Below are 25,059 nucleotides of genomic sequence, written 5' to 3'. Positions count from 1 at the left end.
TGACCACCAATGCTCAATTACATAAAAAAAAAGCACAGTCAACCAATGAAGTTCAGTAAGGGGGCGTGGCCTAATACATAATTGGCCATAATGATCAACGATCCAAACATCATGAGGTTACAATCCTACCTGTGGTTCTTTGCCGAATGTGATCCCCTCTCTCTACATACAGTACCTATTGTCCTATTTAATGAAGGCGGGGGGAAAATATGATTGATTTGATAATAATTACAACAGTCTGGCTTTTTGTGGTAAGTAACTAAGTAAATAATTTATTTCGGTCAATTTTTCAGTTTCACATGAATGCAGTAATAATGTGCGTTTACATATAGGAGACCGAAAAGGTGTAGGCTGAAGCCGCAGCTTATAAATGCCTACCCTTTTTTACATTTTATTACATCAAAATTCAAAAACAAAAAATAAGATAGTTGCAAGAATCAGTTGACAGCGAGAAGGAAAGTTTTCAATAGATCTTAGAAATAATAATAATAATAATGATAGCTTTTAAGTACATGATTATACTAGGGTTTTGTATTTGTTAAGTACTCTTAGTTTAAACATTTTTTTGAATTTACATATAGAATTACACAATTTTAACTCATCGCAGAGACTATTCCATAGTTGTACACCTTTGACAGAGATGCATCTACTTTTAAAGTTTGTTCTTACTTTCATTTGTTTGAACATGCAGGTTCCCCTTAGTTCGTACCGGCTGACTCGGGGTGAAAACAATTTCTGAATGCAGTTGGGAAGAAGGTTATTATGTGCCTTGTAAAGTATAATAGAGGTTCTGAGTTCAACTAAATCTACAAATTTAAGGGTATTTAATTTAATAAAGAGTGGGTTTGTTGGGTCGCAGTATTTGGAATGGTTGACAATTCGGATGGCTCTCTTTTGTAGCTTGATGATTGGATCGATATTTGTTTTGTAGGTGTTCCCCCAAACTTCCACACAGTAGTTGATGTATGGAACTATGAGCGAGCAGTACAATAAATAAGATGATTTTTGGTTTAGAAGTTATTTTGTCTTGTAAAGGATTGCGGTAGTTTTGGCCAGTTTGGATTTAATATTATTAATGTGTGCTTTCCAATTGAGTTTATCGTCAATAGTCACACCTAGGAATTTATTTTCAAAAACACGTTGTACAGTGATTTTAAAATTGAAACTATGCCTTTTTGAGCTGTATTTCAAGGTTTTTAACTTACATTGGAGCCAGTGACTTCTGGGTCGATGGCTAAAAACGATACGTGGGAAGTGAGAAAATAACAGGAGTAGAGCAAACGCATACAGTAATTGATTTTGTTTTCATAAGGATTTGCAGAGGTGGAAAGTAACTAATTAGATTTACTCTCGTTACTGTAATTGAATATCTTTTTGTGTATTTGTACTTTTTCTAGTAATTGTTAAAATCAGTAAATTTACTTTTACTTAAAGGATGGCTTTAACGGATTTCAACCAGATTTGTATCCTCACAATGCCAGTAGTATGAGTAGATGGGCAGCCTTTACCTCCCCTCAGTAAACCCTCTTGGCTGTACTGCCTTTTCATTCCCATTGACTCTGCAGCGCTCTGACGCGTTTTACGTCACGACCGCCTCACGGCCGCGTATTACACATGCGGAAATGCTGTTGATTAGAACTACAACTCTTTTGTGTGTGTGCCGCCTCTAGGGAGCCTCCACGCGCCTCCACAGCTCCAAAATCAAAACACTCCGTCAGCCATCTTTTCTGCCCGCATCGGTCTGGAGCTAACTAGCTCACCATGGCTCAACCATGGCTGAAGGAAATATTCCTGTTGAAATTGAAGAGTTTGATATGGATGAAGACGATTTCCAAAGTGTGCTAATAAACTCTGACATTCATTGGCTTCCATCAGAGACCTATATATAGATGATCATTTTGCATCCTTTGACTTGCTGAAAAGGAAGTTTGAGTTGCCCGGCACGGACTGGCTCAGATTCCTACAAATCAGAAACTATGTTCGATCCAGCATTCAGACCTTTGAAGTGCTCCCAAAGGAACATGCTATTTTTGATGTTTTGCTGAGCCCTCCTCACTCCAGGCACCTCATCTCTAGATTTGTGTGTCTATTTGATGATTGTACCATGGCCTCTACTGAGAGGATCAGAGAGGCATGGCAGGAAGAACTTGGTACTGAATTATCTGACATTATATGGGAAAGGAGCCTGTCGGTTGTACAACTCTGCTCAGTTAATAGCAGACATCAGCTGATCCAGTTTAAAGTCACTCACCGTCTCCATTACTCCAAGCATAGGCTACATAAGAGATATCCCTCTGTCTCACCGCTATGTGATAGGTGTCAGGGGTCGGAGGGCACATTGTCACATGCTTTTTGGTTCTGCGCTTCACTGTCCGGATTCTGGGCTAAGATATTTGACTGGTACTCGAAGGCTTATAAAATAACCCTTCAGCCCGAAGCAGAACTTGCCATCTTCGGCTGCTCGGAACTCTCTCTGGACTTCCCCACAACTGTGCAGCAATCTCTGACGCAAGCGACAATTGTTGCCAAAAAACTAATCTTGAAAGAATGGAAGTCTTCTACTTCGCCTTCTTTTCAACTGTGGCTGACGGAAATGACCTCTGTTATACGGATGGAGAGGATTAGGTTCCTGAGGACCGACTCACTGAAGAAGTTCTTTGCCATTTGGGGCCCGTTTCTGGCCTACCTTGTTGAGGTTGCGGGAGACGGATGAGCACAATAATGTACCTCTTGTAAAAAATATAAGCACCTTACATGACTGGTAGCACTGAATGTTGAAAATGTGTATTTATTTTTATTTTTGTGTTTGTTTTTGTTTTTTCCGTTCTGTGTCTGAGCCTGTTTGTCTTGTTCATATGTTGTTCTGAAAAACTGAAAATAAAATATATTATTTTATATTTATTTTGTTATAATAATAACGAGGGAGGCATCGTCGTATTGTTTTGCCAGCGTGTTGTGCAGGCGATCCATGTACCCTTCACCTGATAAACAATACCGTAGCTTCCAGCAAACAATCCATGACATAGAAGAACATTTTCGAAATCTTAGAATTTGCTAGACATACATTTTTCATTTTCTGTAGGCTACATCTTATTATTATATTTTACATAGTGTTTATATATTGTCAGAACCTGTATTAAAATTTCAAATATATGTTGCTTTGGTTATTTGCCACTTTAATCAGTCATGCCGGTATGGGGTTGTAAAAGCTGTAGCCAATAGGTTGATATTTACATTAGATGCAGTAGATTCTTTGAGGTCTTTGAGCAGTTATTGCTGGCATCTATTCGTTCTGCACCTGCATCAATACTACTGTGTTAACCAAAGAAACGTGAACTTTTTACTGTTGTAAAAACAAAATATAAACACATGGGATGCAGAGCTGTTGATTTTCACACCAACCTATAAAATGTCTTAATTCAATCAGGAGAGGCCAGTTGGTAGGATTAGACAAACTTTATTTAGCAATCGGCATGCATGGCAAATACTTTGGCGCTTGACTCCATTGGCCAGTGGCGCTGCTCTTGAGGCAAGAGGAGGGCACCATTGGCCAGTGGCGCTGCTCTTGAGGCAAGAGGAGGGCACCTGCATGGGCTAGGAGATCCCCCCCCCGTGGGGGATCAGGAGTCAAGACTCGTTGGTGGCGGACTGGGGAGGTGGGTGGGGCAAAACAACGCTTCGGAGGCCGGCTTCAAGGGAGATGGACTGCCGTGAAGCTGCTGCTGCTATGATCGGCCAGAGAGAGAGAGGTGACGTAGAACCCTTGCTATGTATATGAGGATTAACTGACGTCATATTTGACGTCATAGCAGACGTCATACTAGGACTTTTGACTGACCACGTTATGCTAGAACTTGACTGTCGTCAGGGGATGATCGGATTATGCGTGAGTGGCCTTCTGCTTGAACTATGGTCTGGAGACCTCACTTCAATCAGGAGAGGCCAGTTGGTAGGATTAGACAAACTTTATTTAGCAATCGGCATGCATGGCAAATACTTTGGCGCTTGACTCCATTGGCCAGTGGCGCTGCTCTTGAGGCAAGAGGAGGGCACCTGCATAGGCTCGGAGATCCCCCAAAAGGAAGATCTGATTACCGGAGGTTAATTGAGATCTGCAGGCGCCAGTAGTTGATTGCACTTTTCCGGCCTTCAACCTTTTTAGCGACTTACAGCTATTTGCGGCTGGCGCTCCCAACTTGGTCGGGCCTTCGATCTTGCTTTTCCTGCCTTCGACCTTTTTAGCGACTTACAGCTATTTGCGGCTGGCGCTCCCAACTCGGTCGGGCACCTCGCGATAGCGCTTCCCAGCTTGGCCTACCTGGCCGCCTTGGCGCTTCGCGATTGTACTTTTCCGGCCTTCGACCTTTTTAGCGACTTACAAGCTATTTGCGGCTGGCGCTCCCAACTCGGTCGGGCCTTTGATCTTGGTACGTGCTTTTCCTGCCTTCGACCTTTTTAGCGACTTACAAGCTATTTGCGGCTGGCGCTCCCAACTCGGTCGGGCACCTCGCGATAGCGCTTCCCAGCTTGGCTCACCTGGCCGCCTTGGCGCTTCGCGATTGTACTTTTCCGGCCTTCGACCTTTTTAGCGACTTACAAGCTATCTGCGGCTGGCGCTCCCAACTCGGTCGGGCCTTTGATCTTGGTACACTAATGTTTGACTTGGCGCTTCCCGGCTTGGCCTACTTGGCTGCCTTGGCGCGACTACCCTGACTTTCTCCGACTCTCTCTTTCTCTATCCCCCCCAAAAATGAGCCGGGGAATTTACTGCGCCTTACTGGGCGCCATGCTTACGGGGAGCCACCACCAACGAGACATTTTAAAGTCCGGGACACTGTTCGTTGCCATGCTCGCCGATTAAGGGAGGAGGGTTCTTTGGGCCGCCAGTACGGCCGCCTGCTCCGGGCGGATGTGGCTGGAGAATGCCGATGAGGGCCAGCGGCCCATTTGCTGGAGGGAGGCGGAGGACACTCCTTGCTCGGCGGCCGAGGTGGCCGCTCCGATCCTGAAGGAGTGGCTGGAGTAGTTCTTCGTCGGGAGGTTGCATTGCTGGAGCGTCTGCTTGAGGTGCAGGGTGAACCAGGATCTTGTCATGTGGTGACAGGGTGCGATGAGGAACGGGGGAGCCGAGGGGCCGGTCCGGGGCGGTGACGGCCGGTGATAATGTCATCAGATGGCAACCATCTTTTCCCCCTGAGCAAGCGCCCGTTTGCTACGGACTGCTCATAGCCCTGCTGGCGCAGCTGGGGCCAGACCACGGGGGAGTCTGGGCAGATTCACGGTGATTGACGGGAACCGGCTTGGAGAAGCGCTGAAGCTGGAGTGCCGTAGCCTCTCGGGCACTCTGGGCAGACTGAAAGGTCCATGGGGCGAACGGTTCATTCTGGCGGCACGGCTGAAATGTAGTGCTTAATGCATGAGATATAAAGAAACTGGTTAATAAACAAGTGAGAGAAAGCGATGGTTTCACCGCCTTGCAAGTGCACCATGGACTGCTAGTTGCAACTCGCAGTGATATGTTATGGTTGGCCACATATAGCGATGGGGTTCGCAGCCTCTTGTTACCTGACTAGCGTGACACTGTATCAATTATTTTAGCTTTGGTATTGTTTATGGTTACGAAGGGGCAAAGCCGTCTCTACTTTCTGAGACGGCTGAGGTCCTTCAACGTCTGCCGGACCATGCTGAGGATGTTCTATGAGTCGGTAGTGGCTAGTGCCTTCCTGTATGCTATTGTGTGCTGGGGCAGCAGGCTGAAGGCAGCGGATGCCGACGACTCAACAACTGATCCGTAAGGCCAGGGACATTGTGGGCTGGATCTGGGCTCTCTGACTGCGGTGTCAGAGAAGAGAACGTTGACCGGCTACGTTCCACCATGAACAATGACTCGCACCCACTCCACGGCGTGCTAGTCGAACACAGGAGTACGTTCAGTGAGAGACTGATTCCGCCTAGATGCAGTACGGAGAGGCCCGGGAAATCATTCCTGCCTGTGGCCATTGGTCTATTTAATGCCTCTCTTAAAAGAGCACCTCGGAGACGCTCAGTCTCCCTGAGACTGAGCCAGCCGATAGGTCAACTGTGCCTGGCTGAGCCACGTGTAGCGTATAGGGCAAGCCGACTTAATATAGTCCAGGGTGCAATAATGGTAATTGACACGGAATGTATACTTGCCTGACGTATTTTGTATTTTGCTACTTAGACATTCCACTTATTTTTGCTTCTAGCGCATTTACTAGTTATTCTATGCTATGTTGTGTTTTTTCTGCTTATTGCTTACTACTGCATTTGCATTGCATTTACTACTGTTTATTTTATTTTAAGCTATGTGTGTTCTGTGAGCGAGCTACTGTAACTTGTCCCAATTTCCCTTCGGGGATCATTAGAGTCATTCTGATTCTGCTTCTGAAGAAATGCCGGAGGCATTTTACTTTGAAATTCGTTGAGCACAGGAAGTGGTGTATTAAGACCGGGTAGCTTGACACGGAAAAGACGTCAGCATTCCCTACGCCGTCTGCGTGATTTCTAACCCCACATGGGATAAGCAATAACCACGCCCTGTGGCGCTGGGATTGGCCGGGAGCATTGAAGCTTGGGACTAAAGCACCTGGGTTTTTTTTTTTTTTTTTTTTTTTTCTTTCTTCATCTTTTAAAATAAAGATGTTTAAAACTATTGCTTGTTACATTTTCAGTGCTGTACCTTTTCTCTGGGTAAGAATTGAGCTTGAAATTAACGATATGATACATTATATTATATGAGCTATGAACGTGAACACAACACGCCGTTTATATTATTGCATGTTTTTTGTAGATTGTGTACATTGTGTAGATTACAATTATTAATTAATACACAGGACAAGATGTTACTATCCCTTGTGCCAAAATCCGAGGAAAAACACATTTAGAAGCCCAATCCAGAATAAAACAAGCTAACAGGCTAACAAACTAATAAACAAGACACAAATCACCAGTTACCTACCCTAGCCAACAGCAGTATGAAGCATGTCATTGGGGTTTTCAAGTGGGCACCTTCCTTCACCGACGTTTCGTTAAGTTAGGCCCACGACACCTCAAGAAGGCTTAACGGTGTAATCCAGCGTCCTGGAAACACCCCCCTCCATGCTACCACCGCACAACTGCATATTACCTCACTATCTAAGCCTAGCTATCCAGGTCGATTCGGTATGACATTCCTGACTACACCACCACTGTCAATGATTCAGCCCTGTTGATGCGGACCGTTAATCATGACCACCAACAAACAATCCCTAACTACACCACCACTGTCAATGATTCAGCCCTGTTGATGCGGACCGTTAATCATGACCAACAAACAATCCCTAACTACACCACCACCGTCAATGATTCAGCCCTGTTGATGCGGACCGTTAATCATGACCAACAACAAACAATCCCTAACTACACCACCACTGTCAATGATTCAGCCCTGTTGATGCGGACCGTTAATCATGACCAACAACAAACAATCAATCTGAACTTAGCGAGCTCCCCAGCTAGCATGTTTCCTCCTTATCCACAGCCATTCACTTGCTCGTTCTGCTGCCTGAGACATGTTGCTAACCGCAAGTTTCAGGCTCCGTCCCCGAATGCCCAACTCAGTTAGTAAGGCAATAACGGACTTTGCCACAAAACCACGGCAGCCCACCTCTACAGGCCGCACTCGAGCCCTCCAACCTCGCTGCTCTGCCTCTGCTGCCATTTCAGCATACCTAGCTTTCTTGCGCTCATAAGCCTCCTCAACTCGATCTTCCCACGGGACTGTGAGTTCGATAAAATAAACTCTCTTCTCTACCTCAGACCACAGTAACAAGTCCGGACGTAGCCGGGTGCTAACTATATATGCTGGGATGACTAGCTGTTCATTCAAGTCAACCCTCATTTCCCAGGCTCCACCTACACTTAGCTGCCCTAACTTGTGCCTGACCTTAATTGGTCTAATCTTTTCTCCCTCACGTACAAATTTGATCTGTCTATTCTCTTTGCTAGCAACTAGAGAATTTACTTCTAGCCGCTTTTCCTCAACTGCAGCTGCCAAACATTTCAACACCTGGTTGTGACGCCAGGTGTATCGCCCCTGGGAGAGACTGACCTTACACCCTGACAGTATATGCCTCAATGTACATACACTAGAACACAACGGGCAGGCACCATCCTCGCCCAACCACTGATTTAAGTTCTGGGGAGATGGCAGCACATCATAAGTAGCCCCTAGAATAAATCTAATTCTGCTGGCCTCCATGCTCCACAACTCTCTCCACTTCAACTTTCTCTTCTCTACACTCTCCCAGTTCACCCACTGTCCTTGCTTTGCCTGCGACACTGCCTTAGTACATCTTACTGCCTCCTCTTGCCTACTGTATGTACTTCTTCAACTACCATCTTCCTCTTTTCTATTACTGATGCCTTGTTCCACACAGGTTTCCCTATGCACAACCCTAAGCCTCCACGCCCATGCTGCACCTGACCTATGATATCCCTGTGTCTAAGAGCTGACTGTGCTTGCTGTACTGCCTCCTTTGGGTTCCACTTCCTCCCTGTTTTAACTGTGGGCGCTACACTCCTAACCACTGGATGCACTCCTAACCACTGGATTATACTTATTATTATTATTATTATTATTACTATGCTAAGGAAGGTAGGTGACCATAATTCATTTCAATGTCCGCTCTCAATGTCCGCGCTCGAAATCGCTGTCCATTCTCAAGAGCTATTCAGTTGGTTCATGAAATCGCTGGGCTGCGTGCCCTCCAGTGTTGCTCCTGGCTTCGGTCTGGGAGTTGTGCAGTAACGCTCATTCTAGCTGATGCTCAGACGAGCTCCATGGGCCAGGGGTGTTAGAATGGCCCCTTGCGTAGTTATTATTATTATTATTATTAAATTGTGACTCCCGCTGGCCATTTGCCAGAAAGCGATTTCTCTTCATGAAATCGCTGGGCTGCGTGCCCTCCAGTGTTGCTCCTGGCTTCGGTCTGGGAGTTGTGCAGTAACGCTCATTCTAGCTGATGCTCAGACGAGCTCCATGGGCCAGGGGTGTTAGAATGGCCCCTTGCGTGGTTATTATTATTATTATTATTATTATTATTATTAGATTGTGACTCCCGCTGGCCATTTGCCAGAAAGCGATTTCCGCCAGCGTTGCCAGACGTACGATAATTATCGTATGTGTCCGATAATTTCGACCTCTGTACGATGTCCCAAAATCCCCCGCGCCGCGCTGGGGAGGGGGCGTACGATAGTTTCACTCCAAAAACGATAATTTTGACCCTCTGGTACGATAATTCAACATTTGCCATCTGGCAACACTGATTTCCGCTTAGGCGTCGGAAATGGCAGGCTGAGATGCCCACTGGATAGAATGGTCAGATCACGGCCGAATAACTAGTCAGTCAGCCTCGCTTTATTTAGTCAAAGCACGAGGGACACCTACGGTACATGTGGTGTTTTCAGAGCAGTGTAAGACAGTATTTCTGTTTGGTGAGGTGGGCCGTTGCGGGCGGACGGAGTGTTAAATAGATGAATACGTCTGAATTTTACTGGACTGGTAGATTGCCCGTTTAAATACTGAGTAATGATACTTTCTCTCATGGGTCCTTTCGCGTCCACGGGTGGCTGGTCCTCCGGGGTATGCTCGGTGTGCTGTGGTCGTCAGCCCCGTCCTTGGTAGAGCCTGGGGACGCGATGATCGCGGTGCGGAAGCCTGGATGCTTGGACGCCTAGACACCCGTCCGATGAAGAATAGTGGGGCTGCATGCAGCTGCTTGCTGGACGAAAATGTTAGTCACTGATTGTCAGTCTGAAAGTCTGTTGTTGACTTGGGGCGGACTCCTGGCTGGAGGGAAATGGCCGCTTTGCTTGAGCCGATTTGCTCCGTGAATGGAGATAGCAAGGAAAGATTGACGACGTGCAAGACAGCGTAGAACATGGCGTCTCACGGCGGCCCCTCGCAGTGGAGCGCCCCGCGTTGGCAGCCTGCGGCCCGGCCGTCTCGGAAGGCCAATGCGCTCCGTGCCGACCCGGAACAGGGTATCGTTGTTTGAGCTGCCGTCGCTGCCCATGGACTGTTCTGGCTCGGGATCCGACAACCAGGAGTGGGGAGCGTTGAGAGATCCGCGATTGTCCACGGGTAGAGAGGACTTGGGGGTGCTGATTCGGTCTGCAGATATGGTGCAAAACAACGCTTCGGAGGCCGGCTTCAAGGGAGATGGACTGCCGTGAAGCTGCTGCTGCTATGATCGGCCAGAGAGAGAGAGGTGACGTAGAACCCTTGCTATATATATGAGGATTAACTGATGTCATATTTGACGTCATAGCAGACGTCATACTAGGACTTTTGACTGACCACGTTATGCTAGAACTTGACTGTCGTCAGGGGATGATCGGATTATGCGTGAGTGGCCTTCTGCTTGAACTATGGTCTGGAGACCTCACTTTATGCCAGTAGAAATCACAGATCAGTTTGTCATAGAAATCCTACTGCATTTTCTAAGACAGTGGTTCTCAAACTTTTCATGTCAAGGACCCCTAAACTGTGCCAAATTAGACCACTGACCCTCATTTGATAAGATTATGTCCCAGAGCCCCCATCTAATAAGATTTTTGCTTTAGATGTTTTATTACAGAAAGTGTATGAAACCCATGACCAAAATAGCCACATTCTGTCATTGTGTTACTTATGGATTGAATTCACATCTGAATGAAAACATATTTGAATGATTTCAAATCCTTGACTTGCTGTGGTAAGTGATGTAAAATATATATATATATATATAACTTTATAATTCACAAATTGAAATTGATGATATATGCCAAGTCCTGGAAAGTGAAAATGTAGGTAGCGAGGGGAGGCTGGCCAGCGATGATGGTGAAAAGAAAACATGACAGGTAAAATCAAGCATTTTAAAACGAAATCAAAATGGATAAAATATGTACATTGCAGCTATCGACATAGAGCTGTAGATTTTTATTGCAAGCAGTCTTCCCTCAGTCTTCTCCGACTCTGAGCTGTCTCCGTGGCTAGAAAATAACGTTGATAGTCCTCTTTGAAATTACTACTGCAAACTCGCAGGTCCCAGCTAATGGAGCCCTATGCTAATGCTAGCTAGCTAGGCTAGCCGTAGCGCTCAATCTTTTGGGAAACAATGCAAAATAATCGCTTTGCCCGTTTCCTCTGCTTCTCTCCTCTTCTTCGCCATGCACGAGCTAACTACACATTTAACCCTTGCCATTATCGTTTGATGAACAAACTAAGTAAAGTTGAGTAGTAGCAAGATTGCGTGAATAATGTTGTTTTTTAGCCAAGCGCCCCCAGGGCCTGCGGGCTGGACGTGGACTTATTAGAAAACCACGAGCCCAGTGCATTGTGGGAAGTGGAGGATTTCTGCCTCCCGCACCAGTTTTCTATGAACTGCGGACCAGAAAGGGTTTAATCTATTGTCCCTCGCTAGCTGCCAGTTTTGCCAACTTGTTTCCAAGGAAAGTAGCTAATTGCTGCTCAAAAAGTTGGTAGAAGTCGCCAGATGATATCATATGCTAATTTGCATATCAATATATAACCTACAGTCCCTGCTTTAATTTGCATATCAATATATAACCTACAGTCCCTGCTTTAATTTGCATATCAATATATAACCTACAGTCCCTGCTTTAATTTGCATATCAATATATAACCTACAGTCCCTGCTTTAATTTGCATATCAATATATAACCTACAGTCCCTGCTTTAATTTGCATATCAATATATAACCTACAGTCCCTGCTTTAATTTGCATATCAATATATAACCTACAGTCCCTGCTTTAATTTGCATATCAATATATAACCTACAGTCCCTGCTTTAATTTGCATATCAATATACAGTATAACCTACAGTCCCTGCTTTCAACAGAGGGAGGGGGGGCTGCACTGTGTGGGAAGCGCTGTGAGTTTGTAATCCTGACCTTATTCCATACGGGCGGCCATCTAATTCAAATGTATTGTCCATAACCAAAATGTAAAACCAAAATCAGATAAATATCAGCAGTGTTTAGCATGCTAGGCTACATACTGGCTATAGAGTAGACCCGCACGGTCAGGGATTTTACATGTTTATCTAGGTGCATGGACTGGTCGAATAAAACCCCCAGGTTTCTTATGTGAGGGCGCACATTGTCCTTAAGGGACCCCAAGTGCGTCGTTATTTTAGATGCAGTATTTTCACCCGCTACGATCAGTACCTCGGTCTTTGCTGCATTTTGTTGGAGGAAGTTGCTGCCCATCCAGTTCGTGATGGCAGACAGACACTCCAGCAGGGTGCTGAGTTCCTCCATTTTGTCGGGCTTGAAAGAGCAATACAACTGAATATCATCTGTGAAGCAGTGATAAGAGACTCCTTTAAACATACTAATGAGGAGGCCAAGTCCCCCGGATGTGCTTTAACACGACCCTTTGACGTCAAAAGGTGATGGTAAATACTAAATACATCGTTCATTTTCTCATTGTCTCTATGATATAATGAGGATATGAGTGTCAGAAAATTAGCTTGACGTAAATACAAGCATTTCGCATGCCCTGTATTCCGCATTTTCAGGTCACAGTTCAAAACATCATATCGTTTCAGCGCATGTATATCAAACCGAACTTAAAAATCATATTTAAAGCTGGAAATAAGGTCCAGGTTGTAAAAAAAACAGAATTCTCTTTTAATCATTATGGAGCCTGTGAGCAAGGCACTGAAGCCACCAACAGCTCCACTGTAGTTGTACTGGGCAGTACAGCCAGTGACCACCAGGAGACCACTGTGCTTCCTGAGAAGCTCACATGTCCCCTCTCATTTTGGCCCCCTACCATGTCCCCCACCCGCCCGCCCCCCCCCTCTCTCTTATTGCAAATCACTTCTAGTGTTTAAAGCTGCACCAGAGGGCAGGTTAGCTTTTCCACACTATTGATCTGTCACATGGGAAATGTTCCTTGAGTTAGGATTTGACATTCGCATGCATGCAGACACACACACACATGCATGCATGCACACACACACGCACACACACGCACACACACACACACACACACACACACACACACACACACACACACACACCCCAAAGATAGTATCTTATCTTTAGCAGGGGCAGCCAGAGCAGCTCCCAGCTCTAATGAATACATAATGCCTTTACACATGACATGCAGAGAAAGACGTGTGTGTGTGTGTGTGTGTGTGTGTGTGTGTGTGTGTGTGTGTGTGTGTGTGTGTGTGTGTGTGTGTGTGTGTGTGTGTGTGTGTGTAGGGTGGGTCCCTTGAGTCATAACAATTGCAACATTACAAGTTCTCTTTAGGGATAGGTCATCATTTTCAAATATTCAGATACAGTAGTCATTATTAAATTATACAAGATCAAATAGTTTATGCAACTATCGGCTCGTCTTAAAAAGTATCTTTCCCTTATTTTGACTGGCACTTTGTGAGGGATTCTGGGGTGTAAATACCCCGTTCAATACAACGCGGAACACAGGGAAACGGTTGTCGAGGTCGGAATTACAGGTCAGAAATCTGGGTATCATTTCAGAACTTGACGTCATCAAAGTGTTTGTTGACCTAATTTGAGGTGTAATTATGGCATTATGTAATATGTGTTGATATTGTTTATATTTCACTCTGATTATAGCATGTTGAATTTGACAGCTATTTTACCAATGAAATTAACTAGCTGTGTATGTTTTTGTAACTCAGAGTTAAAAACTGCGTGAACACAACTATTGCGGAGGTCGGAAAAACCAAATTGAAAGTTCTATTTTCCGAGTTGTCTTGAATGCAGTAAAAGCGTGTGTTGTGTAGTGTTTCCGGGAGATATACTCAGCTAGAAACGTGGTTTAGGAGAAATTGTGTTAAACGATATGTGTTACAGCAATAAAACAATACTCAGCCTCAGATATTTTATAATTTTATGACTATTTAGTAGTAGTATTCATACTAGTATTCATCCAATATCTCCCAGTCAATATCACCTTGTGTTTTTGTTTGAAATGTCCATCCCTAGTCCCGTTATTACTTGTATAAACTTCAATGTTCAGTATGAGGTTTTGTTTGTCTTTGACCCATATCGCCCTCCTCTGTGTCTGTTTATGCCCCCCTCCCTTCCCCACCCTCCAGGTTCCTCAGATCCATTGGGACTTGTCCACAAAGAGGATCCTGACCATGGACTTTGCAGAGGGCGGGCAGGTCAACGACAGGGACTATATGAGGAGGCATGGCATCAACGTCAACGAGGTCGGTGCTGCTGCTGTATGCCTGTGTGTTTGTGTCTGTGTGTTTTTGTCTGTCTGTGTGTGTGTGTGTGTCTGTGTCTGTGTGTTTGTGGAGTTTCTCTGTTGGCTCTGTGTGTGCAGGTCTGTTGGGAATGTGTGTGTTGTCCACAGGAAGATACTGGTTTATTGACCAATAATCCATTGGTGATATTGCTCACTGTGTACAGTACCAGCTAACCTCCTGAGGTGTAATCTCTACCTTTTCATCTCTGTCCTTTTAGCCATGTTTCCATCAACGTATTTTAATGCACATTTTGAAGTATCTCATTAAAAAGGTTGATGGTAATGGCAAAATAAAATTAAAAAAACATACTCAATTTCATGGCGGGGGGGGGGGGGGTTTATACGCATGCTTGAGGTGGTTTTACCTCTTTCAAAAAAGAGCTAATATGCGAAATGGGAGATGGAAACACCTTTTTCAAATAGGTTCTGACATAGCGAACATTTAACTCACGTGACTGACCAGCTGTTTCTGCTGCCGGCGTCTTCCCGGTTATTCCGATGACAACAACGTTTCTTTGTCTTCGTCTCCGGACAGCATGCAACATGGCCAATACTAGCTGACACAAAAGAACAATTACAACTTCCCCAACTCCAACTGAAAGTCATTCCTGAAGACCTCTCTCCAGTTTTTGCTGCTAGATGGTCAAGGCAACTAGTTTTGTCTCTGGGTTCGCAACCTCTTCTTCAACCTCATCTAATGTTGTATAATGACATGACTTATCTGGAAAACCAGGTCAGTTGAAATGAATATCTGCTCGCTCTAGCCAAATGCTTCTACGAACAATTTGAATTGTAGAAAATTGTGAAATAGCAAAAATCTATCTTCCAATGCAAGAGAAAACTAGCATCAGCAAGAGCAGTAAGTGACGGTCCAGCTGGTATGTGTATATACAGTCACAGTCTGATATGTATAGTATTTATATATGTATGTATATACAGTCTGATATGTACAGTATTTATATGTATATACAGTCTGATATGTACAGTATTTATATATGTACTGTATGTACAGTATATACAGTCTGATATGTATAGTATTTATACATGTATATACAGTCTGATATGTACAGAATATATGTATGTATATACAGTCTGATATGTACAGTATTTATATATGTACTGTATGTATATACAGTCTGATATGTATAGTATTTATACATGTATATACAGTCTGATATGTACAGTATTTATATATGTACTGTATGTATATACAGTCTGATATGTATAGTATTTATACAGTATATGTATGTATATACTGTCTGCATCTGTTTGATCAGCTGATTATCTTTGATTCTCTGCGGGCTTGTGTTAGATGTCCTAAAAGTCATATTCAGCTGACTGCAGGACTGTCTGTCTGTCTGTCTGTCTGTCTGTCTGTCTGTCTGCCTGTCTGTCTGTCTGTCTGTCTGTCTGTCTGTCTGCCTGTCTGTCTGTCTGTCTGTCTGTCTGTCTGTCTCAGCAGACTGACTGCAGGGCTGTCTGTCTGTCTGTCTGTCTGTCTGTCTGTCTGTCTGTCTGCCTGTCTGTCTGTCTGTCTCAGCAGACTGACTGCAGGGCTGTCTGTCTGTCTGTCTGTCTGTCTGTATGTCTCTCTCAGCAGACTGACTGCAGGGCTGTCTGCCTGTCTGTCTGTCTGTCTCAGCAGACTGACCTCAGGGCTGTCTGTCTGTCTGTCTGTCTGTCTGTCTGTCTCAGCAGACTGACTGCAGGGCTGTCTGTCTGTCTGTCTGTCTGTCTGTCTGTCTGTCTCAGCAGACTGACTGCAGGGCTGTCTGTCTGTCTGTCTGTCTGTCTGTCTGTCTCAGCAGACTGACTGCAGGGCTGTCTGTCTGTCTCAGCAGACTGACTGCAGGGCTGTCTGTCTGTCTGTCTGTCTGTCTGTCTGTCTGTCTCAGCAGACTGACTGCAGGGCTGTCTGTCTGTCTCAGCAGACTGACTGCAGGGCTGTCTGTCTGTCTGTCTGTCTGTCTGTCTGTCTGTCTGTCTGTCTCAGCAGACTGACTGCAGGGCTGTCTGTCTGTCTGTCTGTCTGTCTGTCTGTCTCAGCAGACTGACTGCAGGGCTGTCTGTCTGTCTCAGCAGACTGACTGCAGGGCTGTCTGTCTGTCTGTCTGTCTGTCTGTCTGTCTCAGCAGACTGACCTCAGGGCCGTCTGTAATTCTCAGCAGATGTAGAGGGCAAAGCGCCGGTTTGAAACCTTATCACTGTTGGCCCAGGTTGAGTTTGTGGGGCCGATTATCACTTACATACCCACAGCTGTGTCATGGTAGAGCGCAGTAAGTGATAAATACACAAATATAGTTGAGACTTTCACATTTGGGGATCTACTGAATGACGTGAGGTGTATTTATCATTTAAACATATAACATTTAACATAGACTATTTATTTTTGAGGTCTGCTTTGGGCAGCATTGAACACATCTCCTCTTACCCTATAAATGTTGACCTGAGTGACACCTCTTCCTCCCCCTTAATCATCTTTGTAGTGCATTGATCAGAGTTGTGTGTGTGTGTGCGGTCTATATGGATTTGTTAAGGTTATGAAAATAGCTGTGTTATATACTATTTTGGTGGTCAACAACAGCTTCAAGCAAAACCGAGCTAGAACCTTTTCTGTTGAAATAGTCGTTTTGTGCTCTGGGACTGTGACAGGTCTAATGTGTCCCATTAACAATGCCCACACACTGAGGGAGGCCAAGGCCATTCACACCCTCCCTGAAGCCTTTGTCCCTTTGGCAGTTCAATACAGTGACACAACACAGACCTTAGTTCTCTGGCAACCTGGTAGACTCTCTGGTGACCTGGTAGACTCTCTGGTGACCTGGTAGACTCTCTGGTGACCTGGTAGACTCTCTGGTGACCTGGTAGACTCTCTGGCAACCTGTCTCTGACAGTCTGGGGGAGTGAAGGTGAGTCTCTGACAGTCTGGGGGAGGGAGTGAATGTGAGTCTCTGACAGTCTGGGGGAGGGAGTTCCAAAGTCGGGGTGCAGCTCTTGAGAATGCTCGAATGCTAAAGTCCGCTAAAATCCATAAAATGACAAAGAGAGAAAAGAAGCTAGTCAAAGCAGAGGAGAGCGTCAAAACAATTCAAATCAGGTAAAAAGGAATAAAAAAATATAAATAAATGTCAACATTAAAGCCCCATTCAGCAAGTTTTCCAAGTTTTGCTATTGGAGAAACTGCGCCCTCTGCATGCAATAGTATCGATAACGATATCGCCGTTCAAAGTCAACAAAACACAGCGCCAGAAAGCTCTATGTACATGTTGTGACATCGGGTACTCACCACGTGATGAAATAATAATCCATAGTTCCGTGAAACATCATTTTCGTAGCAAATCCGAATCGAGTTACTTCCTGGTTTCCAGGAACATAACGCTGCCGCTGTAGAGCGCATGCGCGCATCTTTTTTTTTCTTTTCTTTTTTTTGCCACGGGACGTGGCAGACAAACTGCTTAGTCCCAGGGCTGGCCAATGGAGGGCGGTGTGGGATAAATAAAGACGAGAGTCTCCCTATTACAAGTCAATCTACCATGTCCTATGACTAAAAAGTTCTTATATTACAGTCAAAAATGTCAAAAATCTTACTGATTGGGGCTTTAATATATAACCATGCAAAAATTAAGTAAGGACTAAAACTCCATTCCACGAATCAGTGAACCAATGGGAAGACTGAAAAACCAAAACAACTCAGAAAATGCAGAGGTAAAACACACAGAGACCTTTGAATTATGCTGCTTATAGTGTACGTTACTTATCACTAACAGATTTATTTCGAAACGGGCAAAGAATATAGAGTGCCTGCCCTTCCCTTGGCTAATCCATACATTGTAGGGGAAGTATGTTTGCCAGCAAACATATACACTACAGCAAGTCACTGGTGTGTAAACGTGTGAGTGATCAGCTTACCAGCGAGGTTATCAGCTGCACAACGCCAAAGCCTTCTTAACCAGACGCTGGTGATTTATAAGCTGAACACCATGGGGGCAATTTCATACAGGTTAGAATGTCCAAACAATTCAGGACTGTCAACAGAGGTAAAATAGCAACAAACACTCATGCAGCAAGTAGTGAGCAGCCTGGGAGCCTGGGAGGAACATCCCCTGCAAAAGTGCAGATATTCGATAGCAGTTCCAGGAGCCTTTACTCCATAGTCATGAGTGCTACCTAGCATGTAACATGCTACCTAGCATGTAACATGCTACCTAGCATGTAACATGCTACCTAGCATGTAACATGCCAAAAATGGTACCTGTATGAATGTGCTTTGCACTTTTATACTCACACTCGTTCTGGAACCTTGACAAAAATAATCACAGCTACATTCATTGGAACAGGAGATGTACTGGAGGGCTAAAACTGCTTTACTACAGTAAAATATCATGAACCATTATGTTACAATGAATGAAGTCACTTACATATATCCCTGTTAGATGGTTTATTTCTAGCCCTGTCTTTTGCAGCTAACAGGCTATGTCACATTGGGCCCCATAACAAATACCCAGTAAAGGCAAACAGGGTTGTTGGGCATTTCAGGTACATGTATAAAGATGGATAATGCATAGCTAGCCAGTTCAGAAAATTGCTAAGCGAAATTATCATTTGATTGACAAGTTAAACACACTAGAACAGAATATTTCATCACTCGTTGAAAATAGGACTGAATGTTTAGTTACTGTAACTCTTTCTTGACATTTTCACAACACAACTTGGCAGCTCAGATTCAACTGTCCACACCTGTCATTTGACAGTCTGTTTTTTTAATGAGGGCCCACTTCCCAGCATGCAGTAGTTTGCCAATTCTAAGCACTGTGATTGGCCTGAAGGGCCAAACACTGCCCAGCAACGTAAAAGTAAAGAAAGTGTGTGTGTGTGTGTGTGTGTGTGTGTGTGTGTGTGTGTGTCTGTGTCTGTGTCTGTGTCTGTGTCTGTGTGTGTGCGTGTGCGTGTGTGCATGTGTGTCTGCACATATCTGCATGGTGAAACATGTACTCAATCATCTGTCAGTCCCTCCTTCTGTGGGACCTCTACCTTTATTGTGGAGAGGTAAAGGCAATACTGGAGATGTTAACTATGTGATTTCAAGGGAGGGATTCTCAAGTCAATATGTCATTTTACTGGCTAGTAAGAGTGGGCAACTATGTGTTCAAAGCAGCAAGAGTTGCAGCTTGCGCCTTGTTTAAGTGCCCAAACATTGTACAACCAGGTTTGAGTTTTTATTTGATTGAATGAAAAGAAATGTAATCGGAATGCACATTCCTGATCAAATTCACTCCCAGGATGCTGTTTGGGCCCATTGACAGCCATTGGTATTTAGGCAACGTTAATGTGACCATTAACGTTGGTAAGACCATTTTTAAATAACAAAAGCCCCACTTTTACTGCTGCAGCAACCTAGCAGTAAAGTGCCAAACGAAATGAGTAACACCTGTAGCTGCATTTCATACTACGGTCTTTTTACATCTGTAGCTACATTATAGATGCACTGTGTACGTTTTAGGCCCAAGTGCAACATGCAGCATGGGTTACCATGATTGCAGGCTCAGTCCAGAATCATCCCAACCATGGATGTCACTCCTCTCTCTGGCTGGTGATATCCATCCATTTTCAACCGCTTATCCAGAGTGGCAGAGGTAGCAGATCCAGCAGGGGACCCCAAGCTTACCTTTCCCTGGCCACAGTAACCAGCTCTGACAGGGGGATCCCAAGGCCTTCCCAGGCCAGTGTGGAGATGTAATCACTCCACCTGGTCCTCGGTCTGCCCCGTGGCCTCCTCCCAGCTGGACCTGCCTGGAATACCTCCCTGAGGAGGAGACCAGGAGGCATCTTTACTAGATACTGAACCACCTCAACTGGCTCCTTTCTATGTGAACGAGCTTCTCACCCTATCACAATCAGAATAACTGTATTGATCCCTGAGGGGAAATTGAGTCATGCTGCAGTTGCTCACACTCAGGTAGGGAAAAATAGAAACACCGAAACATTATAAGAGGCATAGGAATAGACCATAAAAACAATAAAATAGAAGTTACGTAGCCTATATACAATCCTACAATCCTTATCAAGTTATATTTAGTAAAAATTGAAATATGTGAGGTACATAATATTTTCTTATATACAGCAGTGTAATAATAATAGATAGTAATAGTAATATTAATAATAAATAGTAAGGTGCATTAGGTCGAGTCAGTAAAATGAACAGTAAAAGTTTGGATTATTTGATTATTGCACAAATTGCAGTCATTAGCAGTTATTGCATATTGAGTTTTATTGCACGATCAGATGTACATTATCAAAAGTGTGAGTGAGTTCATAGCTATATTATTGACTGACTCAGAGTGTCTGATGCTCTGAGGGAAGAGTTAAGCAGGAATTACTTCCTGTGTCGTTCTGTGGCACTGAACGTGCTCCTGTGTGCAAGCAACTCGTCATGGAGTGGGTGGGAAACGTCCAGGATGGAACGTAACTTGGACAACATCCTTCTCTCTGACGATGCTGTCAGAGAGCTCAGCTCCAGCCCCACAACATCCCTGGGCTGGCGGATCAGTTTGTTTAGTCTGTTGGCCTCCGCTGCCCTCAGCCTGCTGCCCTCAGCCTGCTGCCCCGGCACACGACAGCAAACAGGAAGACACTGGCCCCCACAGACTCATAAAACGTCCTCAGCATAGGCCAACAGATGTTGAAGGACCTCAGCCTAAAGTAGAGACGACTTTGTCCCTTCTTGTAGAGGGCTTCAGTGTTGTTTGCCCAGTCATGTTTATTGTTGATATACACTTCCAGGTACTTGTAGTCCTACACAATCTCCACACTGACCCCATGGATGGAAACAGGGGTCACTTGGTCCTCCTCAGGTCCACAACCAGTTCCTTTGTCTTTGTCACGTTGAGCTGCAGATGGTTTTGCTCACACCATGTGACAAAGTTTCCCATCACAGCCCGATATTCCACTTCATCTCCATTGCTGATACATCCAACTTTAGCAGTCATCAGATAACTTCTGAAGGTGGCAAGAATTTGTCTGATAGTTGAAGTCCATGGTGTGTAGATGGTGAAGAAGAAGGGAGAGAAGACTGTCCCCTACGGTGCCACAGTGTTGCTGACCACTCTGTCCCACACACAGTTTTGCAAGCGCACATACTGTTATCTGCCAGACAGGTAGTCAACAATCCAGGTCACGAGGGCGGCATCCACCCGTATCCCTAAGGGAGATGCCAGCCACCCTCCTGAGGAAACCTATTTTGGCCGCTTGTATGCGCGATCTCGTCATTTCGGTCCTGATCCACAGTTCTTGACCATAGATGAGGGTTGGGATGAAGATTGACCAATAGATGGAGAGCTTTGCCTTCTGGCTCTCTTTAGCATCACGGACCAATAGCAGGCGGAGTTGTGGCTCTGACCCCAAGATGGTGACAGGTCACACTAGATAGTGACAGGCCACACTAGATGGTGACAGGTCACACTAGATGTTGACAGGTCACACTAGATAGTGACAGGTCACACTAGATAGTGACAGGTCACACTAGATAGTGACAGGCCACACTAGATAGTGACAGGTCACACTAGATAGTGACAGGTCACACTAGATAGTGACAGGTCACACTAGATAGTGACAGGTCACACTAGATGTTGACAGGTCACACTAGATGTTGACAGGTCACACTAGATAGTGACAGGTCAGACTAGATAGTGACAGGTCACACTAGATAGTGACAGGTCACACTAGATAGTGACAGGTCACACTAGATGTTGACAGGTCACACTAGATAGTGACAGGTCACACTAGATAGTGACAGGTCACACTAGATAGTGACAGGTCACACTAGATAGTGACAGGTCACACTAGATGTTGACAGGTCACACTAGATGTTGACAGGTCACACTAGATAGTGACAGGTCACACTAGATGTTGACAGGTCACACTAGATGGTGACAGGTCACACTAGATGTTGACAGGTCACACTAGATGGTGACAGGTCACACTAGATAGTGACAGGTCACACTAGATGGTGACAGGTCACACTAGATGTTGACAGGTCACACTAGATGTTGACAGGTCACACTAGATAGTGACAGGCCACACTAGATAGTGACAGGCCACACTAGATAGTGACAGGCCAGGCCACACTAGATAGTGACAGGTCACACTAGATGGTGACAGGTCACACTAGATGGTGACAGGCCACACTAGATAGTGACAGGCCACACTAGATGGTGACAGGTCACACTAGATGGTGACAGGCCACACTAGATAGTGACAGGCCACACTAGATAGTGACAGGTCACACTAGATGGTGACAGGCCACACTAGATAGTGACAGGCCACACTAGATGGTGACATGTCACACTAGATAGTGACAGGTCACACTAGATAGTGACAGGCCACACTAGATGGTGACAGGCCACACTAGATAGTGACAGGCCACACTAGATAGTGACAGGCCACACTAGATGGTGACAGGTCACACTAGATAGTGACAGGTCACACTAGATAGTGACAGGCCACACTAGATAGTGACAGGCCAGGCCACACTAGATAGTGACAGGTCACACTAGATGGTGACAGGTCACACTAGATGGTGACAGGCCACACTAGATAGTGACAGGTCACACTAGATGGTGACAGGCCACACTAGATAGTGACAGGCCAGGCCACACTAGATAGTGACAGGTCACACTAGATAGTGACAGGCCACACTAGATAGTGACAGGTCACACTAGATAGTGACAGGCCACACTAGATAGTGACAGGCCAGGCCACACTAGATAGTGACAGGTCACACTAGATGGTGACAGGTCACACTAGATGGTGACAGGCCACACTAGATAGTGACAGGCCACACTAGATGGTGACAGGCCACACTAGATAGTGACAGGCCACACTAGATAGTGACAGGCCACACTAGATAGTGACAGGCCACACTAGATAGTGACAGGCCAGGCCACACTAGATAGTGACAGGTCACACTAGATGTTGACAGGTCACACTAGATAGTGACAGGCCACACTAGATGGTGACAGGCCACACTAGATAGTGACAGGTCACACTAGATAGTGACAGGCCACACTAGATGGTGACAGGTCACACTAGATGTTGACAGGTCACACTAGATAGTGACAGGTCACACTAGATAGTGACAGGCCACACTAGATGTTGACAGGTCACACTAGATAGTGACAGGTCACACTAGATGTTGACAGGTCACACTAGATAGTGACAGGCCACACTAGATGGTGACAGGTCACACTAGATGTTGACAGGTCACACTAGATAGTGACAGGCCACACTAGATAGTGACAGGCCACACTAGATGGTGACAGGTCACACTAGATAGTGACAGGTCACACTAGATAGTGACAGGTCACACTAGATGTTGACAGGTCACACTAGATAGTGACAGGCCACACTAGATGGTGACAGGTCACACTAGATGTTGACAGGTCACACTAGATAGTGACAGGCCACACTAGATAGTGACAGGCCACACTAGATGGTGACAGGTCACACTAGATGGTGACAGGTCACACTAGATGGTGACAGGTCACACTAGATGGTGACAGGTCACACTAGATGGTGACAGGTCACACTAGATGGTGACAGGTCACACTAGATAGTGACAGGCCACACTAGATAGTGACAGGCCACACTAGATAGTGACAGGCCAGGCCACACTAGATAGTGACAGGTCACACTAGATGTTGACAGGTCACACTAGATAGTGACAGGCCACACTAGATGGTGACAGGCCACACTAGATAGTGACAGGTCACACTAGATAGTGACAGGCCACACTAGATGGTGACAGGTCACACTATATGTTGACAGGTCACACTAGATAGTGACAGGCCACACTAGATGGTGACAGGTCACACTAGATGTTGACAGGTCACACTAGATAGTGACAGGCCACACTAGATAGTGACAGGCCACACTAGATGGTGACAGGTCACACTAGATGGTGACAGGTCACACTAGATGGTGACAGGTCACACTAGATGGTGACAGGTCACACTAGATGGTGACAGGTCACACTAGATGGTGACAGGTCACACTAGATAGTGACAGGCCACACTAGATAGTGACAGGCCACACTAGATGGTGACAGGTCACACTAGATGGTGACAGGTCACACTAGATGGTGACAAGTCACACTAGATGGTGACAGGTCACACTAGATGGTGACAGGTCGCACTAGATGTTGACAGGTCACACTAGATGGTGACAGGCCACACTAGATGGTGACAGGTCACACTAGATGGTGACAGGTCACACTAGATGGTGACAGGTCACACTAGATGGTGACAGGTCACACTAGATGGTGACAGGTCACACTAGATGGTGACAGGTCACACTAGATGGTGACAGACCACACTAGATGGTGACAGGTCACACTAGATAGTGACAGGTCACACTAGATGGTGACAGACCACACTAAATAGTGACAGGCCACACTAGATAGTGACAGGTCACACTAAATAGTGACAGGCCACACTAGATAGTGACAGGTCACACTAGATAGTGACAGGTCACATTAGATAGTGACAGGTCACACTAGATAGTGACAGGCCACACTAGATAGTGACAGGCCACACTAGATAGTGACAGGTCACACTAGATAGTGACAGGTCACACTAGATAGTGACAGGTCACACTAGATAGTGACAGGCCACAGCAGATGGTGACAGGTCACACTAGATGGTGACAGACCACACTAGATAGTGACAGGTCACACTAGATAGTGACAGGTCACACTAGATAGTG

At 45.3% G+C, this 25,059-nt stretch overlaps 1 protein-coding gene across 1 annotated transcript in view; it reads left to right on the top strand.

Moving 5' to 3' along the window:
* Positions 1 to 25,059, top strand: part of adck1 (aarF domain containing kinase 1) — a gene marked incomplete at both ends in the record, with an annotated part of 257,552 nt that overhangs the window by 144,799 nt on the left and 87,694 nt on the right. Inside the window, one exon of the mRNA XM_083632906.1 lies at positions 14,144 to 14,260. Coding sequence (XP_083489032.1) covers positions 14,144 to 14,260 — 117 coding nt within the window. The remainder of the gene's footprint in view (positions 1 to 14,143; positions 14,261 to 25,059) is intronic.

This window comes from Poromitra crassiceps (genome assembly GCF_964638095.1).
Source record: "Poromitra crassiceps genome assembly, chromosome: 3".
NCBI classification, from domain to species: domain Eukaryota; kingdom Metazoa; phylum Chordata; class Actinopteri; order Beryciformes; family Melamphaidae; genus Poromitra; species Poromitra crassiceps.
Note: the sequence above shows the minus strand (reverse complement) of the source record. Positions and strands in the feature narration are given on the sequence as shown.